This window comes from Planococcus citri, chromosome 3 (genome assembly GCF_950023065.1).
Source record: "Planococcus citri chromosome 3, ihPlaCitr1.1, whole genome shotgun sequence".
NCBI lineage: Eukaryota > Metazoa > Arthropoda > Insecta > Hemiptera > Pseudococcidae > Planococcus > Planococcus citri.
In genome coordinates this window covers 69505600-69521216 of record NC_088679.1, presented here as the reverse complement: position 1 = coordinate 69521216, position 15617 = coordinate 69505600, and the positions used below count along the sequence as shown (strand labels likewise).

At 34.6% G+C, this 15617-nt stretch overlaps 2 protein-coding genes across 3 annotated transcripts; both read left to right on the top strand.

Moving 5' to 3' along the window:
* The first annotated feature begins 775 nt into the window (after positions 1-775).
* On the top strand, positions 776-10804 carry LOC135838582 (heat shock 70 kDa protein cognate 4-like). Its single transcript, XM_065354265.1, has 7 exons — positions 776-1119; positions 1232-1444; positions 1535-1695; positions 1775-1984; positions 2076-3441; positions 7934-8040; positions 8150-10804. Exons 2-5 carry the CDS (start codon positions 1237-1239, stop codon positions 3225-3227), a joined length of 1731 nt encoding a protein of 576 aa, XP_065210337.1. The 5' UTR covers positions 776-1119; positions 1232-1236; the 3' UTR covers positions 3228-3441; positions 7934-8040; positions 8150-10804.
* A 671-nt stretch (positions 10805-11475) lies between these two features.
* On the top strand, positions 11476-15550 carry LOC135838577 (heat shock 70 kDa protein II-like). 2 transcript variants are annotated; one of them, XM_065354256.1, is made up of 7 exons: positions 11476-11623; positions 11731-11941; positions 12054-12202; positions 12295-12504; positions 12623-14007; positions 14081-14187; positions 14279-15549. In XM_065354256.1, exons 2-7 carry the CDS (start codon positions 11740-11742, stop codon positions 14284-14286), a joined length of 2061 nt encoding a protein of 686 aa, XP_065210328.1. In that variant the 5' UTR covers positions 11476-11623; positions 11731-11739; the 3' UTR covers positions 14287-15549. The 2 variants fall into 2 exon arrangements, with proteins under 2 accessions (XP_065210328.1, XP_065210329.1); XM_065354257.1 differs by lacking the exon at positions 11476-11623 and having other exon boundaries at positions 14279-15550.
* The last annotated feature ends 67 nt before the right edge of the window (positions 15551-15617 follow it).

The following is a 15617-nucleotide window of genomic DNA, read 5'->3' as shown; positions in this document are numbered from 1 at the left end:
AGAAAAAATCTGAAAACGCCATTGTACTCCTCAGGTAAAACTATGTAAATATCGAGTTCATCCCGTTTGAATTTTTCATATTTTCACCCCCACCCTTCTCAATCAATATTTCAATCATTGAAGGGGGATAAATTGGAGGGGGGTAGAAAAAATTTGAAGATGCCATTTTTCTTCCCTTTTTTGGTAGATTCAATAACGAGTTCATTTTTTTCAAAAATATTGTAATTTCCAGTTCCCACTTTTTTTGACCCCCGTGTGGAGTGGAACCGAGGGGAGCTAGGAACTTTTTTTTTGCACCAAAATGTTCGCCGGGTCATTAACTTTCAGAATCCACTTCATCCCGATTTTTTTTTTCATTTACGTTTTTATTTTGTAATTCTCATATTGTTTGTACGTGCGTAGCGGAAACTATCGACAAAAGGCGGGGTTACACGAGGTGAGTTGAACTACACTCGGAACGTAGAACATCGCTATGTAGGTAGTTTTTACGAGTCGCATGACACTGTCGGCAGGTTAGGGGTACCCGATATTTCTGGCCACCCTGTAGCTAGTAGCTACACGCTGTAGGTACGCAAAGGACAGTTGGAGAGCGTACGTGATTCATATTTTAATTCAAGTAACTCATTAGTAGGTTGCTGAATTTTTTTGGCCAATTCATTCTAAGCAAAATACAATATTTATCTCTATTAAAGCACAAACGATTGGAACAACTTCGGTAGTGACGATATGTGAAAGCATCGCGACTGTCCATTGAAATAGTAATTGCCTTTTATTATTTGACTGACATTTGAAAAATGTTGAGACGTGATGACGTCAATATCCGGTTGGTTGTGTTGTGGGCGGTGGAGTAAAATCTATAAATACACAAGGAACCAACCAGTTACCATGTCTAGTAGTCTAGTCTGTCTAGTCTAGTACATTATTGCATCACATGCGCAGCTACACTCTTATCGCAAAAGTTCCTCATATGATACCCGTTTTGAAATTAAGTGCAATAATGTTGTGATAATACTGCGAAAGTGAAGAAAAAACTTCATTTATAAAATAGTAAATATTCTTTCTTGGTGATTGTCGCAGGATTTCGGTCAGTTATAGTTTATTATTTTACTTGTTGGGCAGGTATGTTTTTGCATTTTTAATTTACTTCTCTGATGAATTATGATTACCTAGATCAAATGGCAGAAACACGATAATTCGTAAAAATAATTCTGTATCTTTATTCCTATGATAGATCCAATGGGTGATCGTGATCCAGCTATCGGTATCGATTTGGGGACGACGTTCTCCTGCGTCGGTGTATTCCAACATGGTAAAGTGGAAATTATCGCTAACGATCAAGGTAACAGAACCACGCCGAGTTATGTCGCTTTCACAGATACGGAAATTTTGATCGGAGATGCAGCTAAAAATCAATCAACGAAAAACTTGAAGAACACCATTTTCGGTAAGTTTCTAATTTTCTCACACTAACTACCTTAGGTATGTATTTACACGAATGAATATTGTCTCATTTCTTTATTCTGCATACTTACAGACGTCAAAAGAATCATGGGCCGAAAATTCGATTTCGATGACAATGACATCATATTTAGAAATGATGTTAACCATTGGCCTTTCAAAGTCGTTAATGAAAACACCAAACCGAAAATCAAAGTTAAAATTTGCGGTGCTTCCAGAACATACTGTCCGGAAGAAGTAAGAATAATTTTCCAGTTGTTCGGCGTAGATATTTCGTAATCCGGTGTGTATTTTTACTGACTCGACTGTTTTGCAGATATCCGCGATGGTTTTACGAAAAATGAAAGAGACTGCCGAAGATTATTTAGGTAAACCGGTTAAAAACGCTGTAATCACTGTACCTGCGTATTTCAACGACTCGCAAAGAGGAGCTACCATAGATGCCGCCAAAATCGCCGGTTTAAACGTATTGCGAATCATTAACGAACCTACCGCTGCTGCCATTGCTTACGGTCTGGAGAGAAAAGTAAGTAGTATTTTTTTAGCAAACTTGCGATCATCGATGGAGTAATTTGTTTCAATTTTTTCGGGACCCTAATGTGCTTTAAATTTTGCAGGATTCCGGCGAACAAACAGTATTGGTTTTCGATCTTGGCGGCGGAACCTTCGATGTATCCATTTTAACCATTCAGAACGGTATTTTCGAAGTGAAATCAACCGCCGGAGATACTCATTTGGGTGGTGAAGATTTCGATAGCAGAATGGTCAATCATTTCGTTAAAGAATGCAAAAAAATATATAATGTCAACATCAACGAAAACGAAAGAGCACTACGTCGTTTACGGATTGCTTGCGAAGGAGCCAAAAGAATTCTATCATCGGCCTTAAGAGCAGATATTTCTATCGATTCTTTGTTCAATGGTACTGATTTCAATAGTTGGATCTCTCGCGCTCCTTTTGAACAATTGAACGCCGACTACTTTCGAAGTATAATAGCACTGGTTGAAAAAGCGATCAGCGATGCTAAATTACACAGAACTCAAATCGATCACGTTGTTCTAGTCGGCGGATCGTCCCGTATTCCCAAAATAAGAAAAATACTGCAAGACTTCTTCGGCGGAAAGGAACTTTACAAGTCGATCAATCCGGACGAAGCTGTAGCTTACGGTGCTACCGTTCAAGCTGCTATACTGAATGGGGACAAATCCGAAATTGTTGAAAATGTTGTTTTGGTCGATGTATTACCTCTATCGCTGGGCGTTGGTGTTGGACCGTTTGAAAATAGATCCGTGAGTGTCATCCTCCCACGAAATACTGTAATTCCAGCCAAAGAAACCAGAGATTACGGCACATTGCAAGATAATCAAACGAGTCTATTTATCGCAGTCTACGAAGGCGAACATATCGAAGCAAAAAAAAATCATTTACTTGGCGAGTTCAGTCTTTATGGTATCCCTCCTGCACCTGCTGGCGTGCATCGAATCGATGAAACTTTCGAAATCGATGCCAATGGTATTTTGAACATTACTGCCGTAGAAAGATCGACGGGAGTTTCAAAACAGTTGACGATTAAGCACAACAAGAATCGCCTCAGCGAAGAAGAAATCAACCGGATGATCGAAGACGCTGATGAACATCAAACCGATGAAAAAAAACAAAAAGAAGCTATTTTTTCGATGAACGCGTTAGAGTCGTACTGTATCGACGTCAAGAGCAGCTTGGCAGATAAACATGTTTTCTCTCGGATAGAGAAAAAAATAGAGAAATAATTTTTAAAAAATGCGAAGAATGTGTAGAATGGCTGTATTCTAAAAAGCCATCGGCGGGAAAAGAAGAATTCAATAAGAAACTTGAAGAAATGCAAACTGTATTCGATGTTGCTATTTCATTAGCGAGGTACCCTGCAAACCGATACGACACGTATTATGAAATTTTGAACCTCGAAAAAGACGCCGCTCCGGAGCAAATCGAGTCTGCATTTAGGTAAGTCTGCGATAATATTTTTGTAATTTTATTGATGTGATTTTTTTGTTCTGAGTAACAATTTATTCGGCATAAAGTATTCAATTGGCTTGCATATTTTTTTCGACCTAAGAAATCCAATTGGCTTTTGTTAGGTAAAAGTTCAACAAAGTGACAGAAGAGACCAAAATTTTTCAATTTTCAAAACTGCTCGAGTCCTACACATTTTTTTAGGTTAGTATTGAGCACTCCGAGTATAATTTTAGTTTTTCATTGCGTTTTAAGGTTTTGAACTCATTTTCAACGTTTCAAGGTTCATTTCGATTTTCGATTTTATTTTCAGTTTTGGATTTAATTTTCAGAAATTTCAATTCAATAATTGTCGGTTTTTGATTCAACTTTCAGATGGAATATCTCTCTTCAGTTTTATATTTCGTTTTCACTACTTTTGTTTCGTTTTCAGTTTTCGATTTTACTTCCATTTTTTGATTTCGATTTTAGTTTATTTTATTGAGTTTTCAATTTTGATCTAATTTTTAGAATTTACAATTTCATTTTTAGTTTTTGATTTTACATTGTTTCATTTTATTTTCAGTTTTTGGTTTTAAAATGTTTTTCGAGCATTTTTGCATTTTTGATAAGTTTTGAGTCTAAAATCGGATCTTGGTTGTTGAGGGTTTTAGATGGGTTGAAACTTTTGTTTGGAAATGGAAATTTTGAAAAAATTTAAGCCCAAAATTTAGTCACAAGGTTTAAGATTTTTGAAAAAATGTGATGCGGTCCATGTAAATGGGTTAAAACTTCACTATAAAATCAAACATTCCAACGAAAATGTTTTTTGAGCACCTTTTAAAGAATTTTGAGCCCCGAATCGGGTCATGATTTTTGAAATTTGAAAAAAATTGTCAGGAGACTTATCGAAATGCGTAAAAACTTCAATAAATTCCAATATTTTAACAAAAATGTTTTTTGAGCATTTCCAAAGAATTTTGAGCCCGAAATTGAGTCATGATGTTTACGATTTTTGAAAAAATGAATCCAAAATGAGGTTTTGATTTTTGAGGATTTTGAAAAACGTGTCATGTGACTCATCAAAATAGGTTAAAACTTCGACAGAAAATCGAAATTTCTATCGAAACTTTTTTTGAGCAATTTTTTAAGAATTTTGAGCCCAAATTTATTAGTCACGATTTTCGTGATATTTGCACAAATTCAATAACTACTACCCATCAAAATGAGTTGGAATTCTAAAATGTCTACAAAAATGTTTTTTTGAGGTTTTTTTGAAGAATTTTGGGCGCAGAATAGCGTTATAATTTTTGAAATTATTGAAAAATTCTCATGAGGCCTACCAAAATGGGTTAAAATTTCACAGAAAATAAAATTTCACAGAAAATTCAATATCTCAACAGAAACGTTTTTTGAGCATGTTTCAAGAATATCGATCGACAGAAAATCAAAAATTCCTATCAAAAATTTTTTTGGTCCGTTTCGAAAATTGTTTAGTCCTAATTTGTTTACGATTTTCGTGATATCGAAATGAGTTTTAAATTTTGTGAAAAATCCAAATATTTCAACGAAATTTTTTTGAGCATTTTTGAAGAATTTTGATCCAAAACTGGGATGATGATTTTCGGGGGTTTTGAATAAAGTGTCAGTGTCATATTACTCATCAAAATAGGCTAAAATGTCGACAGAAAATCAATAATTTCTATGAGAACTTTTTTTGACTAGTTTTATTTATGGAATTTTGAGCTCAGCATTTGGGTCATTATTTTTGAGTCGGGGGTCGGGGAGCCCACTTAAGGATAAATTGCACCCCCCTCCGTCGATCCTCTGAGGCAACTTTCTTCTTGAAGGGAGAGTCCTAAGCAACATTTCTAGCCCTTGTACTCAAAAAAAAAGTGGCCCTACTTACAAAATGGCGGCCATTTTGATTGACAGGTCAGCCGAAATCGCTGATTTTGCGTTCCAACAATAGGACTTGCACAAAATTTTTCAAATTGTACAAAGGTAGATCGAAAGATCAAGCAAAAATTTATCACCTGTCAACATTTTAAGTGCTAAAGTGCGTTTTTCGATTTTTGGTGAATTTTTGAAAATCAAATTTAGGCCAAAAATGAGGGAAAAATCAAAATTTTACCAAACTGACCAAGAAAGCTGAAATTTGGGATACACCCTATTTTCGACATGCCAAATCGATTGGAAACTGTTTCAAACCATTTTGAGCAGTTCTGGAGCCTCCAGCAGATTTTTGAAACTCGAAATTCCCACAAAATTTCACCAAAATGGAGTTGGAAAGCTGAAATTTATTCTACAAACTAATTTCAATGCGCTACGAAGTACTGCAGGGGAATTTCAAGTCGTTTTGGAGTCTCCGGCGACTTTTTGATAATTCCTAGAGCCTCCATCAGATTTTTGAAACTTTAAATTTTCACAAAATTTCATCAAAAGGCGATGGAAAGCTGAAATTTACTCTACACTCCAATTTGAAGATCCTCTGAAGACGACTTCAAGTGAGTTCAAATCATTTTGGAGTCTCCAGCGACATTTTGAAAATTACTGGAGCCGCCTTGAAACCTAAATTCCCGCTACATTTTACCAAATGGTGTTGGCAAGCTGAAATTTACTTCGCAAACTAATTTCAATACGATATGAAGTCGACTACATGGTGGTTTCAAACGGTTTTAAATGATTTTGAAGCTTCCAACTTTACTACTTTTTGGAAATTTCAATTTTCCAAAAAACACCACATGACCTCTCGAAAAGTCGCTGGAGGCTCCAAAACGACTTGAAATCCACCAGCAGACGACTTCGTAGCGTATGGAAATTAGTTTGCAGAATGAATTTTGACTTTCCATCTCCGTTTGATGAAATTTTGTGAAAATTTAAAGTTTCAAAAATCTCCTGGAGGTTCCAGTAATTTTCAAAAAATCGCTGGATGCTCCAAAACGACTTGAAATTCGCCTGCAGTTGCTTCGTAGCGTATTGAAATTAGTTTGCAGAGTAAATTTCGGCTATTCAACTCCATTTTGGTGAAATTTTTGTGGGAATTTCGAGTTTTAAAAATCTGCTGGAGGCTCCAGAACTGCTCAAAACGGTTTGAAACAGTTTCCAATCGATTTGGCATGTCGAAAATAGGGTGTATCCCAAATTTCAGCTTTCTTGGTCAGTTTGGTAAAATTTTGATTTTTCCCTCATTTTTGGCCTAAATTTGATTTTCAAAAATTCACCAAAAATCGAAAAACGCACTTTAGCACTTGAAATGTTGACAGGTGATAAATTTTTGCTTGATCTTTCGATCTACCTTTGTACAATTTGAAAAATTTTGAGCAAGTCCTATGTTGGAACGCAAAATCTGCGATTTCGGCTGACCTGTCAATCAAAATGGCCGCCATTTTGTAAGTAGGGCCACTTTTTTTTGAGTACAAGGGCTAGAAATGTTCCTTAGGACTCCCCCTTTAAGAAAAAAGTTGCCCCAGAGGATCGACGGGGGGGGGGTGCAATTTATCCTCAAGTGGGCTCCCCGACTTAAGGATTTTTAAGCCCAGAATTTGGGTCATAATTTTTGAAATACATATTTGAAAAAGTACCGTAAGATCTGTCAAAGTGGGTTAAAATTTTGCGAAAAATTCAAATACCTACTTCAACGAATTTTTAATTTTGAGCTCAAAATTGAGTTACGATCTTGACAATCTTCGAAGTGGTGGCATCCATGAAAATCAGTTAAAATTTCTCGAGGAATTTATACATTTCGACGAAAATGTTGTTCAACGCAGTTTTGAAGAATGTTGATCCCAAAATATGGTAAAGATTTTTGATTTTTTTGACTGAGGTGTCAATGGGTTAAAATACCGGCAAAAGATCAAAAATTTTTATCAAAACTTTTTTTGAACATTTTCGAAGAATCCAGTCCACGATTTTTGGAATTGAAAAAGTGTCATGAGATGGTTCGCATAAAGATTTCGAATTAAGTACATATTTTCAAGTTTGTTTTACTCCATTTTTGGAAACGTTTTAGCATAAGTATAATTTTTTTCTTCCGATAATGTGACTCATTTTGATAAGTTGCATTGCACTTTTCCAAAAATTCCAATTATTATGACCCAATTCTTTTCTCAAAACTATTCAAGACCGCTCACAACATTTTTTTGATGAACATGTTATGGATTCAGAATCAGAACTATTCTCTATGGATGTCATTAGGGGGGCGGGGGGTGAATTGCAAATGTCTACGTATTCTACCGCGAAAATGTAAAATTCGTCTTCTTTTTTTTGTACACTTCATGTATGTATACTCAATTACTCATATCCAAAAAAGGCCAAGTGAGTGAGGTTTTTAGGTCGCAGAAATGCAATATAAATCGAATTTCTATGGCATTTTCTTGCCAGTTGTATTGCACATTATAAGGGGTTGTTGGCCAACCAGTCAATGAAACAAAATTAAAATCTATCACCTACAATCTATATAACATATGTGTGGTTATGATTTAATTTGAAACTAAATTTGCAGAGAAAAAGCCATCGTTTTCCACCCTGATAAATGGAGAGGTGATAAGGAGATCGCAGAAATATATTGGCATATCATCGTAAAAGCGAAAAATTCTCTCATCAAACTTGGTTTGTATTTGTATTCGTATGATAGATAGATACATAGGGGCAATAAAAAATGATCCAATTTTGAACAATTCATTATTATTCATTACATCTGTTTGTGTCTTTGTTACAGTTGGAAAATAGTAACCTTAAATTCGATGCAGATTCCCAGGTTTTTATTTTGTTATTGGTGACAATGGGTTTGACGTGACGAAGTGCGATCAACCCTCTGATATTTTTTATACTCATATCATATTGTATTGTTGTGTTTTTTTAAGTGTTTATTTTCGTTGTTTAAGTAAGTGTTAGTCGTATTGAAGGAAATTTTTTTTCCAAGATCGTGTAATTTAATGTACGTACTTGTATGTAAGTAATCTACCTACCTACCTACCTACCTACCTACCTAGTACCTACCTACCAGTCTTCTCGCTTTTATTATAAGTACTACATATACCCCAACCAACGCTTTTCGTGCCTTTTTTCGTATTTCTCAATTGGGATTGTATAGTCTGTATTGAATTTACATATGTACGAATCGTCTGCTGCTTCTCTATTGATTGCGCTCGGATTTCATTCGTTATTCGCCAATTCCCTCGGAAACTGTATAAGAGTAAGAAAACTGAAAAAGATATGGAGTAAAGGTCACATTGAGTTGTGGAAATTTTTGGAACCGAACCGAACCGAACCGTGATATACCTAAAATTCTCGTTTAAAATTATCGATCCGATATAGTGATTCGAATCGTTTCCAGGAAATGATCCAAATCCGTAACTAAGCTCGTAAAAACAGGCAGTTTTGATTTTGTTGTTTTTTTTTTTACGATTGATGTCATTTCCAAGAAAGTCGTGACTCGATATTCTCCAAGACTTGGAACGTATTCAAAATCGAAAATTCTTGTACTTTTTTTCAATAAAAAAAATATGGCTCGTCGAATTGGGCACATTTTATTTTTATTTTCCCTCGAAATTTAAAATGAAGCGTTTGAATTTCTCATCAGGAGCTCTTAGATTTTCTCTGAAAATGTTTTCAGTTCTGTTTTCAGAACTTTACCTACCGTTTTTTTTTTTTTTTTTTATGAGAATAAAGAAAACTTGTAAATTATTGTAAAAAAAAAGAAAAGTTTCAATTTCGAATTCTTTTTTGAATTTTAATCGAAACTGAGAGAAGCGCTTGTGATCCCTTCCCTTTAGAAGTATTGAAATTCGGTTTTGAAAATTTGATCATTGAAAAGAACGTGTTTGAACTTTTCAAATTACATATCAATCTATTTAAGTATGATTTCCTGTTTACTTTTTTATAACTTTGTGAATAGATTAGTTCAAAATTCAATCAATTTCGAAGTTGAGCTCTCAAAGTTGAGCAGTTTTCGATAAATCGCAACGTGAAAATTATAACTGTAATTCTCTATAAGAGCTCAAATGCGAATACCTCTGTCTCAGTCAAATTCCTCTCAAATTCTTTCTAGGACTCAAGCTTTTAAATACACAGTGCAAGACTTGATGATCGTTAAATTGAAAAGATTGTCGTACATATAATCTTCACCATACGAGCTTCAGCAGCTCAAGTTTTGGTCGAAGGGTATGTATTTGAAGCCTAATTGACTTGGCCTGATCTGAAATTCTCGTCAACATTTTTTTATATCTGTTTTTGAATAAATTCAAAAAATTGCCGGATTCGGTCTCTATGGTTTAGAGAGCCAAGGAAGGTTTTTTCTCAAATTTGTTCATCAAATTTTGTTATTTCTTTTTTATTGATTTTTTCCCCAATTTTATGAGAATTCAAACAGAGGGACTAATATAACTTGGGTACCTAGCCATCGGAATTTTTTTCCTGGAATAATTTTTATTTAAAAGAATTATTATGACCCATAAATTGAAAAATTGTGTAAAGTTTTCAAGTGAGCTCTTTTGTTCTATTTCATTTTTCGAGATTTTTCGAGACCAACATCACTTGGAGAAGTGAAAGGGGTTTTTTTTCAATTGAGAATTTTCAATGAACAAAATATTTTTTATAGAATATTTTTTTCCAGCGCTTGTATTAGATTATTGTTTATTGTTTAATTGTCAAAGCATTTTGCCAAAAATTTACAAATTCGTATTTGCTTTTTTATCAAAATTGAAGTCTTAATTTTTTAGCTGAAGTTGCGAAAAACTACCCAAAAGTCTGTTTTTTTTTCACCGTACTTATAGGTGTCAGAAAAATCGCTTTTCATGCAAAAATTGCGAAAAAATGTCAGTTTGTTTGCCAATTATTTCCAAATATTCCTGCTTTTTGTTGAAATGCCAAAAACTTGATGTTTAACAAAAATTCTATGTTTTTAGCAAAATCGTCGAAGATTTCCACTTTTTTCCCCAAAAATTGCCCGAAAGCCTCCCTTTTTTTGGCAGCAATTGCCAAGAAGTAACCTTTTTTTTCGTAAGTAAGTTTCAGAAGGTGTTGCTAAGTTTTGCAAAATTTTCGACTTTTACCAGAATCACTGGAAACTGATTTTTTTTCTATTAGAGATTGCCAAAAACTAAAAAGTCTTTTTGTGCTAATTTATAAAAATTTCGATGTTTCCCAAACATTGGCTTCCTTCCCATAAATTTTAAAAATTCTCACTTGGTTGCCAAAAATTTCCAACGAATTTCGCTTTTTAATCACAAAATTGCTAAACTTATTAGTTATTTATTTATGTAGTTCAACTTTTTAAAAATTATTAACCATATCATTTTAATTTGTATTGTAATTTTATTGTTGTTTTTTTTGTATTCATTATCATTAAAATGTTTTGATCTCGTTTTTTTCACTTTTTTGGTGACTTTTTAAAGCTTTTAGCGTTTACTCACCTACCTACTCGTATTATTGTAGTTATCAACATCGTATTTCATCAAGTTTATCATTAAATTTAACTGACTCGATCATATCGAAAGCACCGTAAGTCCAAAGTTATAAATTTGTCAGGAGAGACAAAAAAAAACTGTTTTAACCAAATTCTGATGGGTTAAAGTGAAAACCGATATCAAACATGGAAAGGGCATACAAAAATACATATTTTGGGTCAAATTTTGATTTCAAAAGTTTTGCCATCATCGCTATTAATACACTTTGAACTTTGAAATACCTGGAAAGTGGACTTTGGGGTTTTAGAAATCACTGATAGTTTTGTAACTGAATCTTGTTTAAAATTTCATCTGAAGGACCTGAAATAAATCTTCTGAAACTTTCTAAATGATGAAATTTAATGAAAGCTCTGAAAAAAGTTCACTTGTGAATAGTTTTCTGGCTGTTTTATAAAAAGAAAAATTTTTTATTGAAAGAAAAAACATAAAAGTACAAAAATTTGAATAATAATTTCGAAAAACGGAAAAAATGATAATACGGATGATGCAAAACTTCGTGACTCGTGAGTCGGGACTTGCCGGGTTTTAAAAAATACTCATGTTGAATCACTAATCAGCGCGATTTGGCGGGAAAATAAGACTCACAAAAGTAATTCCATGGCCATTCAATAGAGCGCGCCGCATCCTATCAGAATATTCAGAATTTCAGAATCGTAAAAAAAGTGAAAAACCTCTCGAAAAATCTGTTTTGAATTTTGAAATGACATGACCGAGTCAATTTGAATGTGAGTTAGATGTTTTTGCAATCGTGATTTACTCGAATAATGATTTTTTTCATTAGCTAAATAAGGCACACAATAATTGAACAGTAATTCTGTATTTTCATTTGCAGGAGTTACCAATGAATTCTCCAGCGATTGGAATCGATTTGGGTACAACGTACTCGTGTGTTGGAGTTTTCCAACACGGTCAAGTCGAAATTATCGCCAACGACCAAGGCGATAGAACTACGCCCAGCTGCGTCGCTTTTACCGATATTGAGACCTTCATTGGAGAAGCTGCGAAAAGTCAATCTACGAGGAATGTAGATAATACCATCTTCCGTAAGTTTCACATTTTTTCCTTGTATTCCTACCTACACTAGATAAATATCTATGAAACTTCATTTTTTGGAAATCGGATGAGTAATCGTTTGTCGTCCATTACCGTGTACAGATGTCAAGAGATTAATGGGACGTAAATTTGAAGATGATACAGTCCAGGCTGACATGAAAAAATGGCCTTTCAACGTAATTGATGATCATAACAAACCAAAAATTGAAGTTACGGTCCGAGGTGCTACTGAGACCTACTATGCGGAAGAAGTAAGGCTTGAAATAATTGTGTGCTTTGCTGCCTACCTATGTAGTATCCAGAATTTCACCTAGGTACTTTTCTTGACTTGATTTTTCTGCAGATATCCTCAATGGTTTTGGGAAAAATGAAAGATATAGCTGAAGCATATCTTGGTAAAACTGTCAAGAATGCTGTAATTACTGTACCTGCGTATTTTAACGATTCTCAAAGAGCGGCTACCATAGATGCTGCAAAAATCGCAGGTTTAAACGTATTGCGTATCATTAATGAACCTACAGCTGCTGCCATCGCCTACGGTTTAGACAAGAAAGTACGTATCACTTTCAGAATTAATTTCCATTATGTTATGTTCAAATTAAATTGACAGTCTTCTCTAATTCTCTATTAACCCTAATCAACACTCTATTAATTTGCTTGAATTTTTGTAGGATTCCAGGGCGCATAAGGTATTGATTTTTGATCTAGGCGGCGGAACTTTCGATGTTTCCATTTTGACCATTCAAAACAGTGTTTTTGAAGTGAATTCAACCGCCGGTAATACTCACTTGGGCGGAGAAGATTTCGACAGCCAAATGGTCAATCATTTCGTTCAAGAATTCAAACAAAAATACAAGAAAGATCTTACTCGTGACAAAAGAGCTGTAGGCCGTTTGCGAGTAGCATGTGAACGAGCAAAAAGAATCTTATCGTCAACTACTGCGGTCAATATAGAACTCGATTGTCTCCACGATGGAATTGATTTTTATAGTTCGATTACTCGTGCTCGTTTTGAAGAATTAAACTCGTACTTCTTCCAAAATGCGATGGGACTGGTTGAAAAAGCGATTCAAGATGCCAGAATTAGCAAAACTCAAATTGATCGCATCGTTTTAGTAGGTGGTTCGTCTCGTATTCCGAAAATACAAAAAATGCTACAAGATTTCTTCGATGGTAAAGAATTAAACAAAACGATTAATCCGGACGAAGCTGTAGCCTATGGAGCTGCCATACAAGCTGCCATACTGAACGGTGACTCATCGATAGTGGTACAAGATGTAGTGTTATTCGACGTCACACCATTGTCATTGGGCGTTGCCGTTAATAAGGAAGGATCCTTAACGGAAGAAGACGATACATACATGAGTGTGATCATTAAACGTAATACTGCGATTCCAGCAAGGCATACTCGTCAAGGTTACCGTACACTAGTTGATAATCAGACTGCGGCAGATATTGAAGTATACGAAGGAGAGTGTACTTTAACCAAATATAATCATCTTTTGGGCCGATTCACCCTCGAAGGTTTCCCTCCAGCGCCTGCCGGCGCAGCTGAAGCGGATGTGACGTTTGAAATCGATGCTAACGGTGTTTTAAACGTGACAGCAATCGGAAAATCGATTGGCAATATGAATCAAATCACTATCGCATACGATAGAGGACGTCTCAGCAAGAGCGAGATTCAACGTGTGATCAGAGAGGCTGAAAAACGTCGAATCAAAGAAGAATACCGAAAGGCTTCATTCTACGCTAAGAACTCTTTGGAATCGTACTGCGTCGACTTGAAGAGCACTGTGCAAAATCCCATATTCGGAGATGAAATCGACAAATTCGATAAAGATCTGATATTAAAAAAATGTGAAGAAACCATTACTTGGATAAATTCATTCCAGTCACCAAGAAAAGAACTTTTCGAACGTAAACAGAACGAGTTGAAAGGCATATTTGATGTTATTATTTTTATCGCAAGCACTCCCAATAGAAGAAACGAAAAATATCGTCAAATGTTGAACGTAGAGAAAGATGCCTCACAAAGTGAAATTGAGAAAGCTTTCAGGTAAAACTATCGTAAATCTCAATTTTTCATTTTAATTAAAAAATCGTTTAAATTATTGTATTTTTATTTACAGGGATATTGCTTGTAAATATCACCCGGACAAGTATCAGGGTGATAAAGAACTTTCAAACGCCTATTGGTTATATTTTGTAAAAGCAAAAAACGCCCTTATTAGGAAAGGTACATATATTACATACATTTAGGTACATGTTGCCTATATGAATAAATACCATGCAAGGATGAGTCACTCAATTTTGTTTATTTTTTTCAGTAAAATGAAAATTCGATACCAGAGCAGGTGCATGAAAATCAGCGGAACCCGAAGTTCAAGAATTCATTTATCTATACTATAATTATGTCTCCGATTTCAAAGCCGTAGTTTTAAACTTTACGATGAATTCCGAAACTTGAAGTATTCAAAAAAAGAAAGTTTTTTTTTATGATTTTTTTCCAGCGAATTTCAAAGGTAAATGATTATTATATTGCTCTTGTTTTAATATTACTGTATTTTATTTTTGTCGTTTTAATGGATGTTAATTGACGCGGTTGTTGTGATAAAGGTACCTGTACCTACTTTTGATGTTACATTTTTTCAAATGTGTAGGTTAGGTATACTAGGTATTTCGTTTGTGTTTGTTATTATTTTTTTTTACGATATTTTGTGCTCATATTTGTATAAGTAAGTCTAAATCCTTCTGTAAGAAGAAAGTCAAGTTGAATAAAAAATGTTTTTTCCAAAATTAGGCGAAAATTGTACTATACCTACTCGTAATTTTTGCCGGCAGGAACTTCATTGTTTACTTTTATGTTATCTTGAAATGCATACGTCCGCGTCCTGTAAATTTTCTACGAATAGGTAACTGACAGTCCAACTGGCTGAAACTGCTTTAAAGTTTAAAAATCAAATTCGGCTGGAAGTTTTGCGGCATAAAAAATTCAGTCAGTCATTTGTAGATATAGATCTAAAATATCAGAAAAGAGGTATATTGGATTTTCACAGTGGCACAATAGGACAGGAAGCGGGGTGGAGCCTATTCACCCTGAATTTTCAAAATTGCCCAGTGCCAACAATAACGACTTGGGACTTGCACATTAAGGCAGAGAAGAATTTCAAAATCGCTCCCCCACCTCTAATTTTGAGTGAAAATGAACTGTTATAAAATTATTCCAAAGTGACCTTGCAACCAATCAAAATGGTTTAGGATTTCGCGAAAAATTCAAATATTTTGATGAAAATGTTTTTTGAGCATTTTTGAAGAATTTTGGGGTTTTCGAAAACCTAAAAGTGTCATTCGACCTATCAAAATGGGTTAAAGTTTTGCCAGCAAATCAAAATCTTCCATCAAAACTTTTTTGAACACTTGGTGACTGGTGTTAGCAAAACTAGTTTATCGGCTCGTGGTAGTCGTGGTCATCAGTTTTTTTCAAAGTTGTGCCCATTTTTGAAAATGTATGGAAATTCTTGAAATGTTTGAATTTATTGCGAAATTTTCACCCATTTCGATACGTCGCATGATACCTTTTACAACAATCTCAAAAGATAATCATGACCTAACTTTGGTCTCAAAATTCTTCAAAATTGCTTAAAAATATTTTCGTTGAAATATTTG

Excerpts from the sequence above, each read along its gene's own strand:
- LOC135838582 (XM_065354265.1), top strand. The coding sequence starts at position 1,237 with ATGGGTGATCGTGATCCAGCTATCGGTATCGATTTGGGGACGACGTTC. Across the intron at positions 1,445-1,534 it reads CTTGAAGAACACCATTTTCG|ACGTCAAAAGAATCATGGGC; the intron begins GTAAGTTTCTAA and ends GCATACTTACAG. Across the intron at positions 1,696-1,774 it reads GAACATACTGTCCGGAAGAA|ATATCCGCGATGGTTTTACG; the intron begins GTAAGAATAATT and ends ACTGTTTTGCAG.
- LOC135838577 (XM_065354257.1), top strand. The coding sequence starts at position 11,740 with ATGAATTCTCCAGCGATTGGAATCGATTTGGGTACAACGTACTCGTGT. Across the intron at positions 11,942-12,053 it reads TGTAGATAATACCATCTTCC|ATGTCAAGAGATTAATGGGA; the intron begins GTAAGTTTCACA and ends TACCGTGTACAG. Across the intron at positions 14,008-14,080 it reads GAAATTGAGAAAGCTTTCAG|GGATATTGCTTGTAAATATC; the intron begins GTAAAACTATCG and ends TTTTATTTACAG.